The sequence below is a fragment of the Euleptes europaea genome, chromosome 14, assembly GCF_029931775.1.
Source record: "Euleptes europaea isolate rEulEur1 chromosome 14, rEulEur1.hap1, whole genome shotgun sequence".
In the NCBI taxonomy this organism is placed as follows: Eukaryota; Metazoa; Chordata; class Lepidosauria; order Squamata; family Sphaerodactylidae; genus Euleptes; species Euleptes europaea.
In genome coordinates this window covers 35,087,670-35,111,076 of record NC_079325.1, presented here as the reverse complement: position 1 = coordinate 35,111,076, position 23,407 = coordinate 35,087,670, and the positions used below count along the sequence as shown (strand labels likewise).

At 48.4% G+C, this 23,407-nt stretch overlaps 1 protein-coding gene across 3 annotated transcripts in view; it reads right to left on the bottom strand.

The window, feature by feature from the left end:
• Positions 1-5,510: 5,510 nt before the first annotated feature.
• NR6A1 (nuclear receptor subfamily 6 group A member 1) overlaps positions 5,511-23,407 on the bottom strand; it is a 97,276-nt gene continuing 79,379 nt past the window's right edge. For 2 of the 3 annotated variants that reach the window (XM_056860382.1, XM_056860381.1), the window contains exons 3-9: positions 20,595-20,650; positions 18,142-18,299; positions 17,621-17,851; positions 16,775-17,029; positions 12,261-12,382; positions 6,484-6,636; positions 5,511-6,134 (exon numbers count right to left, since the gene is read on the bottom strand). In XM_056860382.1, the coding sequence (XP_056716360.1) occupies positions 6,046-6,134; positions 6,484-6,636; positions 12,261-12,382; positions 16,775-17,029; positions 17,621-17,851; positions 18,142-18,299; positions 20,595-20,650 (1,064 nt within the window). In that variant the 3' untranslated portion in view covers positions 5,511-6,045. The remainder of the gene's footprint in view (positions 6,135-6,483; positions 6,637-12,260; positions 12,383-16,774; positions 17,030-17,620; positions 17,852-18,141; positions 18,300-20,594; positions 20,651-23,407) is intronic. The other variant, XM_056860380.1, reaches the window with a different exon arrangement.

Genomic DNA, 23,407 nt, shown 5'->3' with positions numbered 1-23,407 from the left:
ATGTGTCCATAGAGAGGAAGAGCTGACTGAGAGGAGTGGCTTGAAGCTTTTGGCAGCGTGAAGTTATTATTACATGGTACATTTGGGGGGCCAGCCACCAATGCTTCCTGGAGAACCAAGAGAAAGGAGGACTTGAATCTCCATGGCAATGGTTCTAATGCAGACCTTGTTGTCAGGGGAACCATTTCTGAAAGCCCTGCCTAGATAGGCCGGAGAGGGCTTTATGGAATTTCCATTTAATTGGACAACAGATTCCTAAATCCAAAAGCTACATTGGGAGTGGCATTTTCTCCACTGGCCTTTCCCTGCCTCTGCTACAAGGAAAAAGGATTCACCCTCTGCCTGGGATACTTTAACTCAGCAAGGGAATCCCATCAGAGTCTGAGGAAGCATAACCATACATCGGCCATCTCTCCATACCAAACAAACCTAACCTACCACCACCATCAGGCTGCTGCTGTCCTCTGCCAATGCAGCAGCTGGATAGAACAGCCACTGGGGCTGGGCCTCCTTAAGATCCCTTGCAGACTATTCAAGGAAGCAGCAGACTCTGTTCAACCTGTGTGGTCCCACAAGCCATGCAGTCTCCTGCCAAGATGGGAGACTCCACTGCTGCTTTCCACAGGTCAGTTAAAGCGTGCCATTAGTGACCAACGCAGACTTGGGCTGTATGATTGCAGATAGGAGAATCTGGATCAGCCAGACGGGGGAAGCAGGCTAACTACCGTGCCTCTCCAAACAGCCAAGCTTCTCCCAATGAACAGGGAATGAGGACTTTGTTGTGCAGGGCCTTCCAAGTATGGCTTGACATAATACACCCCTTCCTTTCAATCAAGCTCAGCATCCCAGGGCAGGGGAAATGGTTCCAGAGTAATGGAAAGGTGATGGGAGCCTTTAGTGTTTGCGAAAAGAAGGCACACATATAACGTCTGTGTGAATTAACTGTTTGACCTGGAGTGAGTGGGAATTTCTGAATGCAAACTGCGGGGGGAGGGGGGAGGGAGAAGAGGTCTGAATGTATTTCTGTGATCCATTAACTTGGGTTAGATGTAGGGAAGAGCCTGGAAGAAGGCTGTGGAAGCTGGGATGGGTGGGGAGCAGCTGCTCACTTGGGCAATACTGCTGCCATCAGTTGTGTGGCAGGCAGGCAGGCACACCCCCCCCCCCCGCTTCCTTTGCCTTTGTGATTGCATGGCTCGCTTCCAGCTGAATGGGCCCTAATGTATGCACTCCAGGATGTATAGAAATCTAAATATACAAAGCCCCCTCCTCACCGGCTTGCCGCTCTCATCTGGCACAAGAGATCTTTAATTGATTCCTTGTTTCCCTCCACAGTGCACTGGTCAAGGCTACTTTTTTTTTTTGGTTTGGTTGCTTGTTTTATTTCTTGCTGCGCGACAGCTATTAAAAGCAAGAGGCACATCATCCAGGGGCTGAAGAATTCACTCCTTTCACACCACCAAACAAAAAGGACAGTTGCCTATTTCATCTGGTGCATGTTCACAACGTCTCGCAACCAAGCCCTTCTCTGAGAAGTCCAAGGGAGTACACTTTGTTCTGGGGGTGCCAGATTGTGTACCTTGTCCCTCCCCCACACACACAGAGAAAGGAGAGAAATGTTGTTGTCTGTGTGGAAGCATTATACCCAAATTTCTGAGCCTGTATACCACTGTCCCTCGCTGAACCAGTCACACACTGATGTGCAGTTGTTCCCACTGGAAAAAAGGTAGAACAGGTCCCAACCAAGTGATAAAGGAAACAGGACACAGCAGAGAACAGAGAGAGCCAGACGATCCAGAACCGTTCACATTTATTAGTTCAAATATCTATCACTTGCTAAACATGCGTTTAACACTTATTGGTCACATTTCCACAGGTAGTCAAGTCACAGAGTGGAGAGTTGGGAGCCAAGGCAGCTGGACGCAAGACGTTCAGGACCTGCAGTGTGGCCAGGAGCAACTTTCACTGGTCAGAGCATAATAAAGAGAACGCTGCTGGGCTAGGAGGCACCAGCAGGCCCACCTGGCCAACTACAGACTGATCCCACCCTGCTGTGCAGCCTGCCCAAAGCTCCTGCTCCAAAAAGCATGTTAAAAACATAACAGCTAAACATTCACTATTTGTTATGTTGCAGTGACATCCTGCTTCCCTGATTTATTACAAGGGATTATGGGAAAAATATATTGAGAGCAGCCTGGTCAAGGAGTCGCCATCCTCCTTTCCTCCTCCTGCTAGAGAACCCCAGAAATGATGTAGGCAGCAGAAAGGTGGGCCAAGAGGTAGAAGCAAAGAGTAGGGTGAGGAGTTTGTGGCCACATTTGTGCTTGTGATAACACGCAGAAGTGTGCGTGCGGAGTGGGGGTGAGTGTGGAGTGATTCAGACATGGTCCAGGCACAGCCTCAATTCACACCCACAGAGCTCCAGCTTCGTCAGTGGCCATGGTGGTGAAGCTGCACCACAACAACAACACCTGCTTATTCCTGAGTTGCCGTAACAGTTGGTGCTGATGCGGGTGCTTTGAAGAGCAAGGGAGGGATGGAGCATGCCTGGAGGACAGTAGACCTTCCAGTCACTTCAGAGGAAAAGAGGGGCTGTGGGGGGGGAGCTGCTACCCTACAGCTGCTACTCCTTCCAAATGCCAACAGCAGCTCCAGCTTTTCAACCAACTGGAATGCCCAGTGCAATTGCTCTGCCCCGTGCAATTCAGCAACAATAACAACAACACAAATTGGCGTGCCAGGAAAAAACCCCAACCCAGGTATTTTCCCCACGGTGTTTTCACTCAGATAGGTAAAGCAGCAGCCTGTTTAAGATATTAGAAAAGTGTTTTTTTCACACAATCCCCTTTGAGATGATAAACAGGATGTCACACAAGAGGTAGTTTTGTTATGGAAATTGAGTCAATAATGTTATCAACAACTAGTACAAGACATTTGCATACATAGGAAAGAAAAACCATCTATCACAAAGGCTCAGTTGAGGTCCATGTTAGCCCACTCGGGCCTTTTCTCTACTCCAGCCAGTGGCTTCTTTCTCAGGCTTGCTTGGGGGGGGTGATAAAAGCCTCTTTTTGGCCACCCAAAACAGCCCCTGTATTCTGTTTCCAGAGTGTAAGGAGTCCCCCAACAGGCAAAAGAAAGAAACCTACCTGGAGCGGTGACAGCCACGGGGGTTTCTCTGAGTTGCATTTAAATACATATCCCTGAGCTTCAGTGTGCAACGCAAGTTGTACACAAGAACTCAGAGAAACTTCACGGCTGGCCACCGCTGGTGTCATCTGGTGGGATGTCACCTTGGATTCATGTATCTTCTACAATGCAAAAACAGCTTAATCCTTCAGCTAATTGCCCCACCCCCTCCCTCCTCTCCTGCCTCGCTGGGCAGGGCTGATTGCCACTAAAAAGCCTGAGAAATAGGAAGCGCCACCATCTTGGTCTCCACAGACCCTGTTGCATTGGAGCCAAAAATCAAACCAAAAGAGGGGCAGCCGGTGACAGCCGTGGTTACGGGAGGGAGAGGGGCTGTTGGATCTTCCCCCTCCCACCCATTTTTGGTTTGTTTTCCTTTAGAAATAAAATAAAGATAAAAAGAAGTTCAAGTTTATAAACAACAACAAAAAAAGTTGGTTTGAAGGACTGGACCGAACGGCAAAGGGGAATCCAGGCTCCCCGCTCAGCGTCTGAAGAGGATGTGGTATATGGGGACAGACGTGTGCCACTTGGGTGGCGCGTCCTGGATCTAAAGAGGTGGTTATAGCAGCTTTACTCTATGGAAGCAACTCCTGTGGTCCATGTTTTTGCCGGCAAGGGGGGGGGATTGGCCTAGCCCCTCTCTCTGTTTCCCCCTCCAAAGAAAGGGATAAAAATTAGGCACAGTGTTGAAAAAAACCTAGCAGGACCCTGTTATGGCAGATGGATTTTTCAAAGCCAGAGGCCCAAGAGGGAAAGCCAAAGATAATGGATGCCTGATCTTCTACTGTGCCCCTCCCCCCGCGCAAGCATTAAGAACAAAATTATATGGTCCCTTTGCAAAATGACTGTTGAGCGAAGAATAGTACAAAAAAAAATTCCAACCTTTGTAGGGTGTCCTTCAAACCAAATTCACAAATCCATCTAGTGAGTGACCTACGGTCTCTACGCCTCTAGCTACAGTCCTATTTTCTTCACATAATACCTGAGTCCGCAATGCATTACATTCACTTTACCCTGTTTCAAACTCCCAAGTCGTTAGCAGACTTGGTTGCAGGAGGCATTAATGACAGCCCAACAAGTTACCTTCTGGCTTGCTACATTAGCCTCTGGCTCGTGTTGTGGATTCAGCTTGGCTTTTCTGCTCCCAGACATAAACAGTCTTTGTCAGCGGAGGCTGCTGCTAATGCTGAAAAGAAGGAGCGGAGACAATGGCCAGCAACCTCCCCCCCTCCCACACAAACAGCTCCAACTACTAAAGGCAGACTAGCATGATGTGCTCCTCCTAAGTCAACCCACCTTTGAAATATGTTTGGAGGCAGGAGAAAGATGGCGGGGAGGGGGGAGCTTCTGACAAACACGTGGCCACCCATCTGTTGGTTTCAAAAACAACCCTTATTAAAACTGGCGAGAAAAACCTTCAGCAGTGAGGGTCGAGCTTCTGTTTGTGCAATATAAGTATCCCCTGATGAACACAAGCAAGCCAAAGGATAACTAGTCATATTGTGGAAAGCTCTTTGCAAAAATAAAAAAACAAAATTAAAATACAACCATGTTCTGGCAGGCAGGCAGGCAGGCAGGCAGACACACAGAGAAAATGTTCTAATCTTCCCACTGCCCTTTGAGGTATACTGTGTCAAACAGAAGGCCTTCCTGAGAAAAATGCTATTTGGACCAACAGGAAAAAAGCAAAGGGATCGTGACTCCAGTCTGAAGGTTCACGAAGCAACAAATCTGGTCCCAGCAGCAGCCGTTACCCGTTTTTCACTTTGCTGGTAATCAGCAGCATCAGCAGCAAAACCATTGAGAGGGAAGATCAACAAAGTGAGCTTTTCCTTGGTGTAGCCAAGTCAGGCTTCATCCTATGGGCCAGTGCCCCAAAGCCAAAGATGGAGGAGGCATTTTGTGAGGCCCAAGGCAGGCTCACTTTTCAGCATGCCTCGTCCATCTGCATTCCCACACCAACCTGCATCTGATTCAACCCTAGAGATGTGCCAAGCATCAGCTTGCAAAAGGGTCTGGGGTCTGGAGTGACACCTGGAGGACTCTGCAGCTTTGAAATTTGGTGGTGGAAGAGAAAGGCTTTTGCAGTTAAAGCAATTTGCCTCAAGCTTCTTAATGCGTGCATGCCTGGCGTAGCCCTTTCAACATGTTCGGCAAACTGAAAGGCAGGTGAGTATACCTTATAACCTACCACCTTTTGTTCCAGCTGCCATGTTTCCTTCTTGCAATCACTCCCATATGCAGTAACGGAAACACAGCTGCCAGGTACCTGCAGGGACTGCAAACCACAGAGGAAGAGAGGGTGAGTGTGTGGGGGAAGATACTTGAAGGGCCACCCAGGGAGGTTCTATGGCCTATATATTGCAGCAAAGGAAATGGGGAGTGGCTGGAAATGGCCAGCCATACCCACCCTTTAGCTTGGCATTTCTCTAGGGCAGAACAGATCCTGGCTGCGGAAGACAACAGGTTGCCTGATGGGATGATTGCTTTGGGTGTGGCCCACGGAAAGAGCAGCTCCTGAACAGCACCTTCTCCTTGAGGTAGTCTTAGTCATCGACCCCAGCCCACCCTCCCCCCAGTACAAAAGATCTAACCCTAAAACACTGCAACAAACATCTTCACATTCTGTAAACTGCGAGAGAAACACGCTGTGTTGAAGATCATACATTCAACTCTGTCGTGAAATAAATATTATAGGAAACAAGGTTTAAAAAAAGATTCTTGCTACGATGGCAAGGCTACCCATTGCCCTGCCACGGCCATTCCCAACTGCCTGGGCCGTGGGCTCCTCCTCTTTCCCCTTGCCGGAGGCACCAGAGTTAAGGGATGGGTGGGTGGGGGTGCAATGAGAGCTCACTCTTTGCTCATGCTGGCCTTGCAGGAATGCAGAACAGCCTTAAACAGGAGGGGCAGCTGCTCCAGCGGGACGTTCACCATTTTCCCTGTCAAGGCAAGAACCCAAATGAGTTACCTCACAGCCAAGGTTACGGATTGCCAGCCACCCTTTTTGACACCAGCCCACTTCTATTAACTGCGACTGCAGGGATGGGCCCACTTCTGCCAGGAAATGCATTGCCCGGTTAGCAACACCTAAAAGCAGACAAGGACCCTCCCCCGCTTTCTTAAGACAAAAGGGGCAGGGATGGTCAAGTATGCCACACCACTTTGCCCCCCACACAAAAGCCAAAATGGTGGGCAGCTCCTTGCAGCTGGAAAGGTGGTGGTGGGGTGGTGGAGAGTCAGTGTGCTCTTTTGGCTTTCTCTTTTTGGTGATGAAAGACTGAGACTTACCTGCAATGTAGCGTATCTCTGGCAGACACATCATCAGATCTGGGAAGCGGTTCGGCTGATGCGGGTACTTGAACTCCATAAAATCCTGGCAGACATACCAATATCTTTTGTTCAGCTGCTCCAACTGGGATGCGTTTGTCAGGCCTCTGATATCTAGGTGGAGAAGAGTGACATGAGTAGGGAAGTTGGCCTTCATCCTAGCTGGGTAACATTAGGAACCAGGATACCAGTAAGTGCAAGTGACAGCAGTAAAGGACTTCAGAACTGCTCCGAGTGCTTAGGCTCAACTCTGCTAGTTAGTAAACAGATAACTTCCAAGGCCAACAAACCTCTAGAAGAAACATCTGCCAGCTGAGTGAGAGACTTTGGAAGGAGCAGTTCAAGAGACACCAGTTATTGCCTGGTTGAAGCCTGCAGCCCTGAGCCTTATTCCATTCATGCAGCTCAGGTGAGTTGGGGGGGGGGACCACAGAGACAACAAATTATTTTTTGTCTGGGACATGGCTGATACAGGAGCTTTCCTATGTTTCAGTATCAGATCTGTTTGGGAAGCAGCCAATTTATAATAGTTCTGCATAAATCTGAACGGAGACAGAAGCACAAGATTGATCTGAGGGACAGCAGAGGAAATGCTCTCAGGCGCCCCACACTGGTTAGTTTAAATTCTTCTTTTTCTTCTACAATCCTTGTCTGACAAGGCTCAGGCATTGTTTTCAAACTGGTGGAAATCTTTTCCAGTAACTGAGCCCACTCTGAGATACCATGGTTTCTGAAAAATCTTTGCCCCAGGGTATTAGGTTTTAGGTACACTTCCTCAAATCCACAAGAGTCAGGTTTTCTTCCCGCCATCTTCCAATGTCAGTATTAAGTGGATTGATATAAATATATAGAATTTTATGGCTGTAAACATTTTAAACTGTCCCTTAAAGCACTTCTGCCTGTTTATGGTGGTCTGGAAGCCTGAACATACTGGAGTGATGCTATCAATACCAGAAGAAGGAAATGCTCAAAACAGGTCATTACTCGTTTTAAATATGGCAATTCTGTTATATATTAACATCAGCAGTGTTTTACCTGCCCTTTTGTTTTGATTTTTCAGTCCCTCTCCTCTGCCACTGCTGTAGTGGACCATTTTCTAGCTGACAGTAGTGCCAGTTCTGATCTGCTCTCCTGAAATTTAGCTTGACCAGCTAGGGGCAAGAGGCATAAAGTCAGCCTCCAAACACAGCAGCCACCTTTTGCTTTCTAGACCAGGTTTGTTGCTATGGAGCTCTGACTGCAGGGTTAGAGTAGGACAAAGGAGAGGGAACCATGATGCTGGTGTTTGTAAGTCAGGCAAATAAATAAAAACATACCATGAAAACTACCAAAACCAAAGAACAGAAGCGTACAAGAAAACAAGAGTTTCACTTACCTGTAACTGTTGTTCATCTGGTGGATCTTCTATGCAGTAACACATTGGGACTGCGCAGGCGCAGGCCAGCCACGGATAAGATTCGTCAGCTTCTAGCAAAATCGAAAGTGAGAGTGCTCCCCCTCCCCTCAGGGCATGTAGCCTTCCTAACGGTCACATGACCCAGGGGGAGGGAGCACTCTCCCCTCCAGTTCTCCAACCTGCCGCCACGGAACCAACCACGTGTATTGCGGAGAGGTCCCACAGCGGGGAAGGAGGGAGGGATGTGTTACTGCATAGAAGATCCACCAGATGAACAACAGTTACAGGTAAGTGAAACTCTGTTTTCATCTGTGTGGCTTCTATGCAGTCCCACATTGGGAGAGTAGCAAGCTTGGTTGCCCGGATGGTGGGTGTGGGACAGTCACCGAAACAATGACTGCAAGACGTCACGTCCCACTGCCACCTCTCTAGATGAATCCATGTCGACCGCATAGTGCTTCATGAAAGTAGAAGGGGTTGACGATGTCGCCTCTCGGAAGATGTCTCGGAGGTCGATTTTAGACGAAAAGGCGACGGAGGCAGCGTAAGTTCTTGTGGAGTGCGCCTTGATCATGTCTGGGAAATCCACGTATGCTCTCTCATAAGACAGTCTAATGGCTGAGGTAATCCACCTGGACAGGGTCTGCTGGGAGGCTCGGTGACCCTTACGGTGGTCGCTACAGCAATAACATATTAATGTTTTCCCTGCAAACAAGGTTTTTTGTAATAAGAAGGGAGGGCCCTCCATATATATAGAGCCCTCTCCGCATCGGAAGAAGGGATCGGCAATAACACAGGTAAAATGATACCTTGTGTAGAACGAAAGCTCGGGTTTCAACACCACTTAATCAGCGTGAAACTTAGTAAACGGTGAGGAACGACAAAGAGCTGTTAAATCTGACACAACTGGCCGAGGTGATTGTGACCAGACAGGCAGTCTCATAAGATAGCAAAGAGAGACCCCCGTTGGCCAAAGGCTCAAACGGTGTTTCCTGAGTTGGGATATGAAGGGAAAGCTCCCCTGAGGAACAGGTGGAGATACCCGGGGATAGAGGTTAATATGTCCCCGTAAAAAAACTTCTGTGAATCTGGGTGTGAAAAAAAACACAGAAAAGAGAGTCCAACTCAGCGTGAAGGGCCGAACATTAGTCGAGGGATTGAACAGTCCAGCATCGTTAAACATATGAGGTAGTCAAAAATTGACAACAGGAGAGAAGCAGCTCCGGACAAACCATTGTCAGCAGCTCACAGGGAAAAACGTTTCCACTTGGCATCAAGAAAAACGTCTCGTGAACAACTTAATGGGGTGCAGCAGCACCTGAGCCACCCTATCTGACCATAGATTACATAGAATTTTCCATGCTGCCAGCTTGATTCTGGAAGGAATGTGAGAAATATCTTGAGGAGGAACAGTACTACCTTGAGTCTGGGCATTAGAATCGTGAACTGAGATCTCCTGGGCCGGATGGTGCCACCAGGATGCCACTTGTCCTGTCTGTCCAGATCTTGGCCAGAACCTTGACCAGCAAGGGGAAGGGGGGGATTGACCAAGTCATTTGGAATGCTTCCCCCATGGAGCCTGGGCTCTCCCCCGCTCTGGAGCACAACTGAGGACACGCTGAATTGTGCTGAGTCACAAGAGATACATTTGCGGGGTGCCCCAGATTAGGAAGAGATAACAGAGACAACGTGAGTCTACAGTGAGTTTGTGACAATCGTCAGGATGATAACTTACGAAGTCTACTAGAATGTTACTCGTGCCTGCGATGTGAATGGCAGTGACAATGGAGCCATGTGTTATAGCCAGTCCCAGACTGGAATGGCTTCTGTGCACAGCAAATGGACCTTGTGCCGCCCTGTTTGTGCTGGGCGGTGCTGTCTTTTGTGACCTGAACATGTCGATCCTCGAGGACTCCTGCAAAGGAACAGAGAGCAAGCCTAATAGAATGAAGCTCAAGAAAGTTAATGTGCAGGGTACTCTTGAGCAGGCCATACACCATGGGCCTTAAGAGCCCTACAATGAGCTCCTCATCCTGATAAGGAGGTGTCAGGAACAAATGAGCCTGTGGAGCAGGTGTTTGAAAGGCAACACCGGCCAAGAGGACCATCAGACCATAGAGGCAATAACCGATGTAGGGATAGACAGCTTTTTGTATTGAGGGTCAATATTCAGCTGGAATGCTGTCAGAAAACCGAGTGTGCAAAGGGAACATCCGCAGAGGAGCAAAGGCAACAACTGCAGTGGAAAAGTCACGAGTCTCAAGTAGAGAATTGTAGGGGTCGTTTGGAACCTTTCCTAGAACAGGTTAACTAGCTTTCAAATGCAGCGTATTCCCTGTATTAGAAGGTAAGCTCTAGCTGTGGCCAATTGCAGGTGGGTACCATGAATCTATGGCCTTAGAAGAGGTCAATGGAGACAGGAGACCCAGGTCGGTTAGGACGGAAAATAAAAACTTCTGCCTGACTAGCACAGGCAAGCTCTGAGTAACCGACTATCGGCCAGACGTCTAAGTATGGAGAATGACACATCCCTGCAGGGCCAGGTGTGTAACTCCTGCAGATAAGCACTCATGAAGGTGCGAGGTGCCATAGCACGACCAAGGGCGAACCGCATATCCATAGTGCTTGCCATTGCAGAGAAAACGCAACAGAGACCGCAGTCTTTGTGGATTGGAATGTGCAATATGCATCACTCAAGCCCAACGGCAAACCATATCTGCTCATCTGGGAGTGGCAGGACCTTGGGTATTTAACATATGAGCAACATATTAATTTGTGCATCTTGACAGCATCGTCAATTCCCCAGGTCTAGAGAGGCGCTCCCCCTCTTTTTGTCAACTAGGTAGAAACGAGAATAGTACCCGTAGCCCCAATCCTTAGAGGAGACCTCCCGGGTGGTCCCTTTCTCTACAAGTCCCTGAACCTCCTGTAGGAGTTGGGCGGGCGTTGGCAACGTAGTGCAAGCCGGAAAGAGGTAGGGAAGCAGCGTCTCGAGCTTAATAAAGCATCCATGCTTTATCATTTTGAGAACCCAATTACCATCAGTGATGGACATCATATACTGTAACAACCAGGTAACCGGTCTGTGAAAAGCACTTGAGCATCTAGCTACGCCTGCTTAGGTTTGTAGGGCGGTTGAGAGATGGGCTAGGACCCTTCCTGGGTCTAGGTGTGCCCAAAAACTCTCTATCCTGCTGGGCAGAAGTGAGAATGGAGGTGGAAGGTATCTTGGTACCTGTATAGGCGGGATGGTTGAGACTGGTTGCCAAAGTATTTTGGCTATAAGCTGGCACAGTGGGGCGATGCCCAAGGATTTAGCGGTTATCCTTCTTGAGACGATCAAGAAAGGCATCGTTTAATCGCTGAAGAGCGAAGTGCCCTGAAGGGGTGGTTTCCCAATACGCAATGGAGGTGCCCTCAAGGGCAAGGTGCTAGATACACGACTGAGTGTCATACGGAAGGATGGACTGGTTAAGTCAGCATTCCTCCGAAGGACTATGGACAAGGCCATGACCTTGAGGGAAGGGTCCGCAACGTGACGCGCCGCAATAAACTGCTGTCTGTCGAAGGTCGTGATTATGCTCCAAGCAGTTTAGTGTGATGGGCGTTGATCCTCTGGCAGGATACTAATTTGAGATGAAATTCCATCCCAGAGGGCATATTAGTATCTGGCCATGATTGCTATGAAATAGAAATGTGAAGGCCAATGGCACTGGAAGTATAAACTTTTCTGGGTAAAGTCTCTTGTGGGAACCCTTCATCTTCTTAAAGCAGAAATGGTCCTACAGCATGGTGCTGCTGGAGCCCCAGAAACTGTACCACATATAAAGCAAGAGTCCCCTCCCCATTGGCCCTGTGAGTATAAAGGCAGAAGGAGTATGGCGGGGAGAGCAGAGAATGCCAGACCAGATGCACACTGCTCCCAATTGATGCAGTAATGTATGCTGAAATGTTTGTTTGCCCCATCAAGTCTCTGCCTGCAAGATAATCCAGAGGCTTAGAACCTGGTTCTTTCTCTGCAAAATCACCTGGGCTTACCTTTCAGGCAAGAGAAGAATTAAAAAAGGTCACAATTTAAAAAAAAAAACCAGACTCATTTTGGCTACCTTTATCTGGGGATGTCTCCCTTTATCTTATGTGCTCTAAACTGGTTGCTGAATGCACCTCCTCCACAAACCTCACCTGGGCAGCTCCTAACCCCAATTTTGTTACCAGGGAAAGAGATACATGGCTAGCATGCTGTATGCCACTCCCTTGAGGTCTCCAAGAGCAACAGAGATGACTACAAAGGGACCAACTCTTACTTGGACTGGCAAGGAAAGCCCCTTGCAGCGGCACTCACCTTGATTGAGGAAATTAATGGCTTTCATACAAGCATACTCCTCATTGCTGACTTTCAGCTGGCTGAACTTGCGATACAGGTAGATAAGCCTCTCCATCACCTCCATCCCCTCTTCGCTAAATCTGAATAGAACAGAAAAGAGAGGCCTGTGTCAGCGAGCTCCAGGACACCTTTAGCATGAACTCCAGAACAAGAGGCAGCATGGTGTAGGGGTTAAAGTGTTAGGCTAGGATCTGGGAAGCACAGGTTCAAATCCCCACTAGTGCTGTGGAAGCTTGCTGGGTGACCTTGGGCCAGTCACACACGCTCAGCCTAACCTACCTCACAGGGTTGTTGTGAGGATAAAATGGAGAAGAGAGCGATGTCAGCTGCTTTGGGTTCCCACTGGGGAGAAAGGCGGATATAAATTAATAAATAATAAAACAAAAGAGATTCCAAAGCAAAAGACCACCTGCAAAGGACTCTTACTAGTGTGCTTGCAGAGCTGCAATTCCTCGTTCGTGTGAGACAGTTGTTAAAACTTATGCAAGTGGGTACTTTGAAAGCTAAGAGGATAGTGCCCCATACCAGGGCAGCCCCAGGGAAAGAATGGGTAATACAGGGGGGCATCGCGGGGGGGGAGGCTGGAATCCTTTTTACACCTGCGGCAGTGAAGTGAGCAACCTCCCCCCTTGGCCCTGTCTTCATCCTACTTTCTCCACATCCCATGGAGATGCATGCAGTAAGGAAGCCAAATGCGGGAGGGGAGAGACTGCTCAGCATTGTACAGGGAAAGAAAGGACCATGCAGTGCACCCATCATTTCCCAACATGCAAGCCTGCATGCAGTGAGCCACAGCAAGGAAAGGACAGCTGCCACAAGGGGAGATGTCGGGGACTGTGAGAACCTGGAGGGACACACCAAAGTACCCGAATATCTAAACCATACAGAGAAATGAGAGTTCAACCACATTCAGGTGTAATCCTACAGGTAAAGGGAGTCCCCTGTGCAAGCACCGGGTCTTTACTGATCCATGGGGTGACGTCACATTACTACGTTTACTAGGCAGACTGTTTATGGGGTGGTTTGCCATTGCCTTCCCCAGTCGTCTATGCTTTACCCCCAGCAAGCTAGGTACTCATTTTACTGATCTTGGAAGGATGGAAGGCTAAGTCAACCTTGAGCCGGCTACCTGAAACCGTCTTCCGTCGGGATCCAACTCAGCTCATGAGCAGAGCTTTGGCTGCAGTACTGCAGCTTACCACTCTGTTGCACGGGCTCTTAGGTCTAATCCCATCTGGATGTTAAATGCAAACGTCTGCATACAAAGTGTGGCTATCAAGCTACAGTGCCAGCATGGTGTCAGAGTGTTAAATTAGAATCTAGGAGACCCTGGTTTGAATCTGCCATTGACCCTCACAGGGTGACTTTCGGCCAGTCACTCCCTCAACCTAGCCCGTCTCACAGGGTTTCTGGGAGGAAAAAATGCAGGCAGGGAGAGCAATGTTGCAAGTCACTTTGGGTCCCCACTGGGAAAGAAACGAGGTGTAATTGTCTAAATTAAATAAGCAAGCCAGTTTGACCCCTAGCCCCAAAAGGCGAGAATGGAAGCAGCTGCCTTCACTAAATATTGCTAATTTAGGGAGTCCTCAGCCAACACCTGGATAAAGGACTGCCTTGAATCCCATGGATGCCACACTGATTGCTTTGAAGGGCAGGAGTGTAACCAACTGTTATGATCAGTGCTCAATTCATGATCTAACTTGAACTGTAAACCTGAGATTAGTAACTTCTTGCCAAGCATCATCCCCTTGAACTAATAGGGACAAGACTAAATGGACTGATGATTTTTTATATACAAGTTGTTTTGCTTTGAGGTTGGGGCTAGGTCGGGAACTTCCTAACAGCTTAGAGCTCTTCTCCAAGGAGAAGCCTCCCAGAGATGACTATGCCATCCAGAAACTTCCCATCAGATTTGGAGAAACAAAAGGTGTCTTCAGAATTTCTTATGAACCTGTGGTTCTTAACAAGATCAACCAAGCAGGCCCAAACCATCTATTTAGAAGGCCAATTCAAGCCAATGCTGAATTCATTCCCTCACTGGCTTTCTCTCAATTCATATCCTGCCGTTTAAGGCCAGGCAGTGTTCCTCAAAGATGGCATGAGAGGAATCAAGCAAGGTGTTTCACCAGCATCCCTAGGCATAAGGACCTGAGTGTTCTGGACCCTTCTTCTGGCACACACCAAAAATACTTGGTGGGATTCAGTTTCTGTAAAGAGAAAGCAAAGCTGCTGTTTGATTTTCAGGTCAGCTCACAGGAAACCAATCTGGGGCAGGATGAACTCTGTCTTGATGGCTAATCTCAGCAGAGTGGCCCAAGGTTGTTTATGCTCGCCCTGAAAGCGGAGACCATGCAGGTGCAAGATCGGACTACTGAATTAGTTAATGAGCACCAAAAGCCTTTCATTCTGTGTGCAGCTTTAATTGCACAGTGCCAGCAGCTCAGTGCTTCCAAAAGCTAGGCCAGTTTCCTTTCGCTGTACAGAAGCCCATGTTGGAAAAAAATAACATGTGAAACAGCCCAAGTGGGTTGCATTTCTGTGTGCTCAGCCACCTCCGAAGATGGCAATGCTAATTAGAGCCAGGCTGTGACTGGTGCAACAATCGAATTGAATAACGAAACTCCCGATAAGAGGTGGATTAGATGAAAAAGATGCTATAAATTTGGTGCTGCATTATAGAGACACAAGTGGGGGGGGGAGAGAACAGACAGACAGGGTTTGATTTAGTGAGGGTAGGAGTTTCAAGGCAGCTGAAAGTGTTGCAGGTCAAGGATTCAGAAGGATACCAGGAAGGGGAGAAGGGACAGAGAGCTAAGTGTGAGCGTGTGAGAATTACGCCTCGTGCGTCACAGCAGCAGACCTAAAAAATGAATACGTCTGCACACAAGGGACAGGCAGAGCCTGCTCACATGGAAAATCTCTAGATTGCCTCATCCATCCCGTATCATGACCTTAGCCCCAACTGACATATTCTCAACTCATACCTGTGGGGAAGGGGACAAAAGCACATGCCTCAAGTTAAGAGATCACATGGGCTTCCCCCCAACACCACTGGGCAAAGGTGGGTTTACAAAGGACCTGGTTGCTGATAAGGAGACCTTGGCAGCAGGACAGGATGGCACATCAAACTGGAGAGAATCAAGTGCCAGATGATTGGGGGGGGGGCAACTCCCACTGGGAGTAACTATCCCAGTAAGATAGTTTGGCATTTAGAAACACCCCCTCCCCCTACCAAATGATTGATTACCAGCAGAGTCACTGGGAGCATCAGCTAACCATGATGTCAGGCCAGGCCATCCAAAATTTAAGCGGTAGAAAACAACCCGGGACCAAGTGGATTTTTTAGTTCCTCAATCTAAGCCTTCATTCTGGGAAGTGACAAGTGCCCCTTTGCTCACAAGGCCCAAAACTCAGACCTGGGAGTCACCTGCTATGGAAAAACAGGGCTAGCAGTAAGTTAATTCCTAACTCTTCCTTCTGGAACTAGAGGCAAAACGGCTCTGGGATGGGACTTTCAGAAGCCCCATGGGATGAAAAACAGAGCAAAGGAAAGACAAGAAGCACCTTTCCCTCAAAGGAAAGGCTGAAGGCTCCCAGACTCCTCCTAAGCTAATGGAGTCAGTGCTCTTCCACTGGGGAAGTACACTGGTGAGCAGCATGATCCGTAAGTGGGAGCTGCAGCTTTGCCAGTATTCAGTGGATGGTCTTATGCAAGCCGTCCCCTCTCAGCCTGAGCACCTCCGCTCTCCCTGTCTATAATCGGGGTTTAATCATCCTGGTTCCCTTTACTATGTAAGAATGTATCCAAAGCACTCTGCAGTCTTCAGTTTTATATTTATGCATGTATGAAACATTACAAGCAAAGCTCAAGGAAGGTCTCTCTTTCTATGGCGCTAGAGACATGGAGGCATGAAGAAGAAGAGTTGGTTTTTATATGCTAACTTTCTCTACCACTTAAGGAAGAATCAAACCAGCTTACAATCACCTTCCCTTCCCCACAACAGACACCCTGTGAGGTAGTTGGGAGCTGAGAGAGCTCTGTGACTAGCCCAAGGTCACCCAGCTGGCTTCATGTGTAGGAGTGGGGAAACTAACCCAGTTCACCAGAACAGCATGAGCCACTCATGAGGAGGAGTGGGCAATCAAACCCAGCTCTCCAGATTAGAGTCCACTGCTCCAAACCACCACTCTTAACCACTACACCATGCTGGCTCTCAAGCCCCAGGAAGGAGGCTGCCTTGATGACAACGTCTCCCTGCCACCACAGAACAGGGTGTCTGTGACCTTCCCCAAGCAATTCCAGCTCTGTTGCAACTGCATGGTAGAAATAAGCCTTATTTCCTTCATTCAGGCGTCTTACTATGGCATCACTTGGGGATTCCTGACCAATATAGAGTGATTAACCTAAGCTTCGCTGCGGAGTCAGCAAACAGTTACCCTGCACAAGGCTGTAGCTGCCTCCCCACCCTCACCTGTGCAGCTCATCATCCGAGGGAGAGTACTTGGAAGTCACATCTGCCAGGTCCCCAAATATCTGCTTGCTGTAAACCGTAAGGGAGGAGAGTAGGATCAACTCCTGCCATGTGGAACTCAAGAGGCAAGTGTAGTCCTTGATGGAAAGTTCACAGAAGAAGGGCAGCTTCTTGATCCAGGCTATCTGCCGAAACAGCAGCTCATCTGCCAGCCGACAGAGCAGCGCAAAGAGCTCAGCCTGAGTCACCTTGTACCTGCAGGAGCAGTCAGGAGAGAGAAAAAAGAGGAGCTGTGGCAGAAAAAGCAAAACAGGCAGCTGATGTTCAATGGAGACCAATGGGCTTCAGTTGATGGCAGCACCCCCCAGTGGTGACAACTGGGACCGACCCATCTGTCAGGCCCCACTCCTGACCATGAGAGATGGGAGAACTTCACAGCTGGCTTTGGGCCACTGACCAGGTTTGGCAACCCAACACTGGAAAGAGGCATGGCAATCTTTCGTGCCCCTCGCAAACACTTCTGAGCTCAACCCAAGGCGGCTTCTCATTCTGTATTTTGTTTTCACTTCCTGGGCCCAACACGGAAACATTTGCTTGTGCCAAGAAATCTCAGAGTTATTGTAAACACAGACCAGCTACCAAGTGCCTGCCATTTAAATCCAGAAACTAAAAGGTCTCCAGCACTTGTCCACAGAGGAGGAAGGACCAGGCAGCCACCCAGCTCATCTGTACAAAGAAACAAGTCGCACAGGCTGCCGTATGCTTGCTGCAAGCCAAGGGTCTCAAAGAACTCCAGACAGCTTATGCAAGCAAGCCAAGCCTCGCAAGGAAGGGGGAGCCACTCACCCATCTTCAATCAGCATTGGGGTGCCCAAGGGCTCCAGGTCCTCTGCTGACACCAACTGGCTGATGAGGAGGCCATGGGACTGAGGGTCAAGGCTTCGGGGCTGAGGGGGCAGCAGAGCAGTGTGAGCCGGGCAGCTCAGAAGGTGCGGAAGGTACTGATAGTGTGCAGACACTGGCGTCCCAATATACTGATCCCTGAGTGCAGTGAATCCATTCAGCTCCACAGACCTACTGGAAAATACAAGGCAGCTTTGAGAGACTAAAGGGGAAGAAGCCTGACCGGCTGACTCCACTTCACAGGAAATCCTTGCAAAGTCCACGAGCCCACAGTACTTATGAATTAATTTCCATTTCAAAGACACTCTTCCATCCTGAGCACCTGGTGCAGGCTGCCTACGTTTGGGAAGGCACAGGACAAATCGGCAGAAGAGACCTTGCAGAAATAATATGCAGATGCAAGTAAAAATGGCTTTGCCCTACCCAGCCAAGCCATGAATGTTTTACCCCCTCTGAAGTCCCACCTTGAAGATGGAGTTGAGACAGGGGAGGGCTGGTTGCTCTCAGACACCCCGTTGCCAGGAGAGCTGTTGTCACTGTCCCCGTTGTTGCTCCAAGAGATATTGGCTTCCCCTTCAAATTCTTGCCCAGACATGATGCGCTCAATCTCTTCCTCAGATATCTTTTGGAGAGAAAAGAAACAGACTGCAATTAATGCTGCTGTTTTCTGAAGTTAAGAAGGACCGACCATTTCACGAGGCGAACAAGGCTACCCTCCTAGCATTCCAAGGCAGCTCCAGGGGCACAATTCAGGGCTTCATTTCACCTGGGCCCAGACTTGGAGCTTTCCTTCCCTACAGAATAGTTGATGACCAGCTCCCACACGATGGGATAGGTGGGGGAGAAGCTTCCAGGACAGGAAGCACGAGGACTGCTTAGCATTTCTCGCTGTTGACAGTAAAAGCTCAGGACATAAACATCCCATGTGGTTTTGAAACAAGTGACTTTCCTGCCTTATCCTTGCAGAGACGCTTTTGGAAATGCACAGATGTTTGGGCCAGGGACAGCAACACAGAAACACTCTCCCTCTGTTTGCTTGACATGTTCATCCTCGGCTTCCACAGGGCTGAAGGAGGATTGAAACAAAGCCCAGCAGAGAATTACAGCTGATCACGAGACTTCTACTGGCTGCTCATTCCAGCCACTGGCCTTGCAAACATCAGAAGGGCTAAACCTCCCCTGCCCGCCTCTACCAGAGCATCTTGTTTATGTCCTGTCTCCTTTTCTTTGGTAGGAGACAAGAGTGTGTCCGCTATCAATGAGAGTGGACAGACTTCTCTGGAAGGAAGCCAGGGAACACAACTTCCCACCAAGCCACAGTACACTAGTATGGGCAACTAGAAGGATGGATGCAGATGGGACCTTCACAGGGTCCCTTGCCAGGGGCAACTAGTTGTGTATGTGGCATTATTTTCTGCCTCACTCAGAAGAGTCTCAGGAGCACTCAAGAGCCAGCGTGGTGTAGTGGTTAAGAGCGGTGGTTTGGAGCGGTGGACTCTCATCTGGAGAACCGGGTTTGATTCCCCACTCCTCTGCATGAGCGGCGGAGGCTAATCTGGTGAACTGGATTTGTTTCCCCGCTCCTACACAGGAAGCCAGCTGGGGGACCTTGGGCAAGTCACAGCTCTGTAGAGCTCTCTCGGCCCCACCTACCTCACAGGGTGTCTGTTGTGGGGAGGGGAAGGGAATGTGATTGTAAGCTGGTCTGAGTCTCCCTTAAGTGGTAGAGAAAGTCGGCATATAAAAACCAACTCTTCTTCTTCTTCCTTGCTACAGGCAGCTATATAATTTCAACAGGACTTCAACCACCCTGGTATCTCTTCCTTTCCCAGCACTGTGTTTACTATCCTGAAGTTAACAACACCAAAGAATGAAGTCCACCCAGCAAATTTTGTCCACCGGCTCTGCTTTGGGTCAGGTTTCAGCCTGTGACTTTCTTCGCAGCCTATCCTATGTGTAATTAAGAGGAAGGACTGCTCCTCAGTGCCCCCCCCCAGTAACCAGCTGACTAATCCCTCAGGAATTCCTGTTAGTGCAAAGTTAAAAGTCTCCATCTCTGGAAGAAGGCTAAAGCATCACTTGTGAAAGAAAGGACCTGAACTTCTCAAGAGGCACTACTCCTGGCCCCAGAAAGCTTCATCCTTTAAGACCACTCTGCCACCACATTAAAAATCAAAAGCAAAAGCACTCTCCACCTTCCAAAGCAGCCCTTCTGGTGGCCATCTGGAAAGTGGCAATCATTTCTCACTTGTGTGGCAGAAGCTATTGCACTGAATTACCCAGCATTTTACAAGACATCTCCCAACAAGCCAGCCCATCAATCAGCAAGACATTTACTGGGTTCCCCACATGTAACAACTTAAGAAATTGTGCTGTGATCACGGAAAGATTTACGGAGAGCATGACAAGGACTGAAGGGCTTTCATAGGTTGATGAAGGACGGAAGGTCTGCTCCTGTGCTGGAGGGATTGTCAGCTGATTTGCAGAGCCAGTTGAGAGAAATCCATGACAGGGCTGGGATGGCTTCGTATGCACAGAAGCTGGGCTGAAACACTACCAAAGGTGTGAGGCTGACAAAAAAAACCCTTGCTCTACAGATGTAAAACTCAGAAAAAATAGCACTAAACGGCTTTCCTTCCAGCCAAGATACATAAACAGAAACCACAGCTGTGGGAGGAAAGTAAGGAAAGAGAAACCTATGCACAATAGGCATGCTGCTTCGCCCTCTCACAAATTACAGCTCTGCCCAACACATCTAGCAATGGGAGCACAATGTTATCAAAGAACAGCTTCAGAAAGCCTTCTGAAAAGCCAGTGGCATCAATAGGACCACAGCACTGATGGAGCCAGGCGACAGAGAAAAGACAACAGGCCAGCAGAGGAAAGCTGGACTCAGACACCCAGACAGATAGCTTACCTGGACAGGCCCAATGCTCTTGTTCCTGCCTCCTGGCATGCCGTCTTCTCGGATTGCTGAGGGGGGGGGAGAAAGGAGAATGCAAGAGCAGCTGGTTAGGAGCTGAAACAGGGCAGACAAGGAAACGGAAGAATGTGCTCTCCCTCTCCACCCAAAATAAGCACTTGGAAAGTCCCCAGAAGAATGTGACTGTGGCTGACACAGCCCTCCCCCTCTGGCTATTTAGGCTCAAGGAAAGCTAGGATCATTGCCATACCCCATTCTTTCCCACTCCTGATAATCCTTTGCCAGCAATGCTGCCACTTTTGGGGGATCAGGCTGAGGGCTCATGTCATCTGAACTCCTGCAACAGCCTTGGGGTGTGGCACCAGCAGGACATTTTCTAAGAAAACCACACCATTTTGACTGCAGAGGTTCAGAAACAAGTCCTGCATTTTCGCTCTCCAAAAGGTCTAGTGTATGCAGAAGAAAACAACATGCTGTGTTTAAAGGAAAACATCTCCTCTAGGATGAAGTGCTAGGCAAACTGATTCCGCCAGTTTGCAGCAGAAGCCAGCTTGTACAGTGTTAACTGGCTGGGGCCTGTGAAACCACGTACCCCCACCCACTTCCTCAGAGTAATTTTCCAAAGGTGTTGATTGGATAATATTTCAATTATTTTTTAAAGGCAGACAATTCACTCAAAGCATAAGGGAGGGACACAACCATTGAACAAACCAGCAGTCAAATAATTTGTCTGCTGATTGAATTGTGAAAGCAGGAGGAAATGAAGCACAACCTCCCCAGCAGATGCGTTTGTGCACAGCTGTTCAGAGCTCTTCTAAGCTGCCTCTGGATTTATTCCTGGACCACAGTTGGGTGCAATTGGGCTCCATCTACTGGTTGGACTACAGTGTTGCTACCACCAATACACGTGCCAGCTCAACCATAGACTCACCAGGTGGGACTTGGAGAAGCTACATAAAACAGGAATCTGCTTTGCAAACATGTTAGAAACTGCAAGACCCTTTGTTCATGAAAAATACCAGTTACTATGGTTGCCAATAATTGAGGGCAGCATGTTTGGGTAAAAAAAAAACCTTACATTTGCCACCTCCTGATCTTTCAGCCGTGCCTGCTGCTTGAAAACCAGTGCACAACAGAAAGACACTGCTATGGGGTACAGGAAGAGGCTGGAGATGTTATTTCACTTAAGTTTTCATTCCAAGAGCAGCTCTCATGTCAAATTATTTTAAAAGCCCTTCTAAAAGGACATTTTATTCTAGCACACCCAAAGTCCTTTTGGCACCTGCAAGCTGCAAGGGTGTGCATTGTAGGTGGTGCTTGAAAACTCACAGCAAACACAACTAGGACCCATCTCCATTAACACTTCATAGCAAATGGATCTGGCACAGAAGCTTCTGAAAGAGGTGATTTATTCTGAAGCAATTCAGAAGGAGCTCATCCTCTGGAATACTTAGAACTCCTGCCAGTTCGATATCACAGCTTTACTTCTGAAGCCAAGCCACTAAGAAGCAGCATTAGTCTCCAAACACACCAACTCTACATGCTCAGTCTTTGCAGACAGACCATCCTTTATCTGCAACTCCTACCCAGAGTTCTGTCCCCACTTTAACCATTATTTGGCAGTACGTCAGATGAGAATACACTAGCCATGCCTTGAGGCCAAACTGCAGCACAACCACTGTATTTTCCTCCTCCAAGGAGAGATGCTACCTGGATTCCCCTCTAGCAGCTCTTAACAAATCAAATCCAGATAGGCTGCCAGCAATTGCCCCCCCCCCCCAAGTCAAGAAAATCCCCTTGTAGTCTTGTTGTCTCTGCTGGTACTATGCCCCATGGTTTACTTTGAAGGTAACCAATAAACTCTTCAACCCCTTAAACTATGTCAACCTCACAGAAGAGGCTCAGACAGAAGAGGCTTTTAAAGCAGAAAAAGACCCACTCCCTGCCATCTCCCACCAGAAGAGGGTAGATTGGGGGCGGGCTGCTTTGCCATAGTCCATGTGGAGGCAACCTGGTCAGTCACTCCTGGATTGTGGGGACCACTGGTCCAATGATGTACTAAGGCAGCTCTTCAGATCCATGCCTGGCCATGCAGAGCAAGGATAATGGGCCTTGAACGCCATGTGGATGGGTTTGTCTATACTGCTGGGAACACTCAAAAGGCTGCTGAAATCTATTCATTATTAAGCCTGTTCATCTACCCATCCAAGTTAACCCAAGGATTCCAGGCATGTCTTCCACAAACAGGTCAACATGAACCCAGCATGCAGAAAGCCTTTGGGCAGCCAAGACAATTTATTCTGTTCTCTTACTTTTTAAAAAACAACAATGCCAGCTGGAGTAAACAGACACAGATCATCTGTCATCACTTTCTGCATGGCTAAAGGCACCTGCCCTCTACAATGACAACCCAAGTTTACCATCTTTCGTAGAAAACATTGTGCCACAATTAAATCATTCATCTTCAAGGTGCTGCAGGACTCTTTATTTTGGGAATTAATGAGATAGCCAAACACTTTTTAGAAGAAAGGAGACAGATGAAATGCAGAACTGCTTTCACTGAGTTTCCAGTCTGCATTTTTCAACAGTGCCCAGAAGAGGTCACTCTTCTGTAATGGAAATGTGGTGTTTCCACTCAGGTCATTCAGTCTTCTGTCCTACTCCTCATAGTTTATGATCTTAGAGGGCTTTTGTCTGCAAAGGAATCTGAGATGACAATGCAAAGCAGTGAAAGCAGCCCTTGGGGCTGAAAGCATATTCTTTTGATTTAACTGGCTATTTTAAAGCACGGCCCTGCTCCCAAGCCT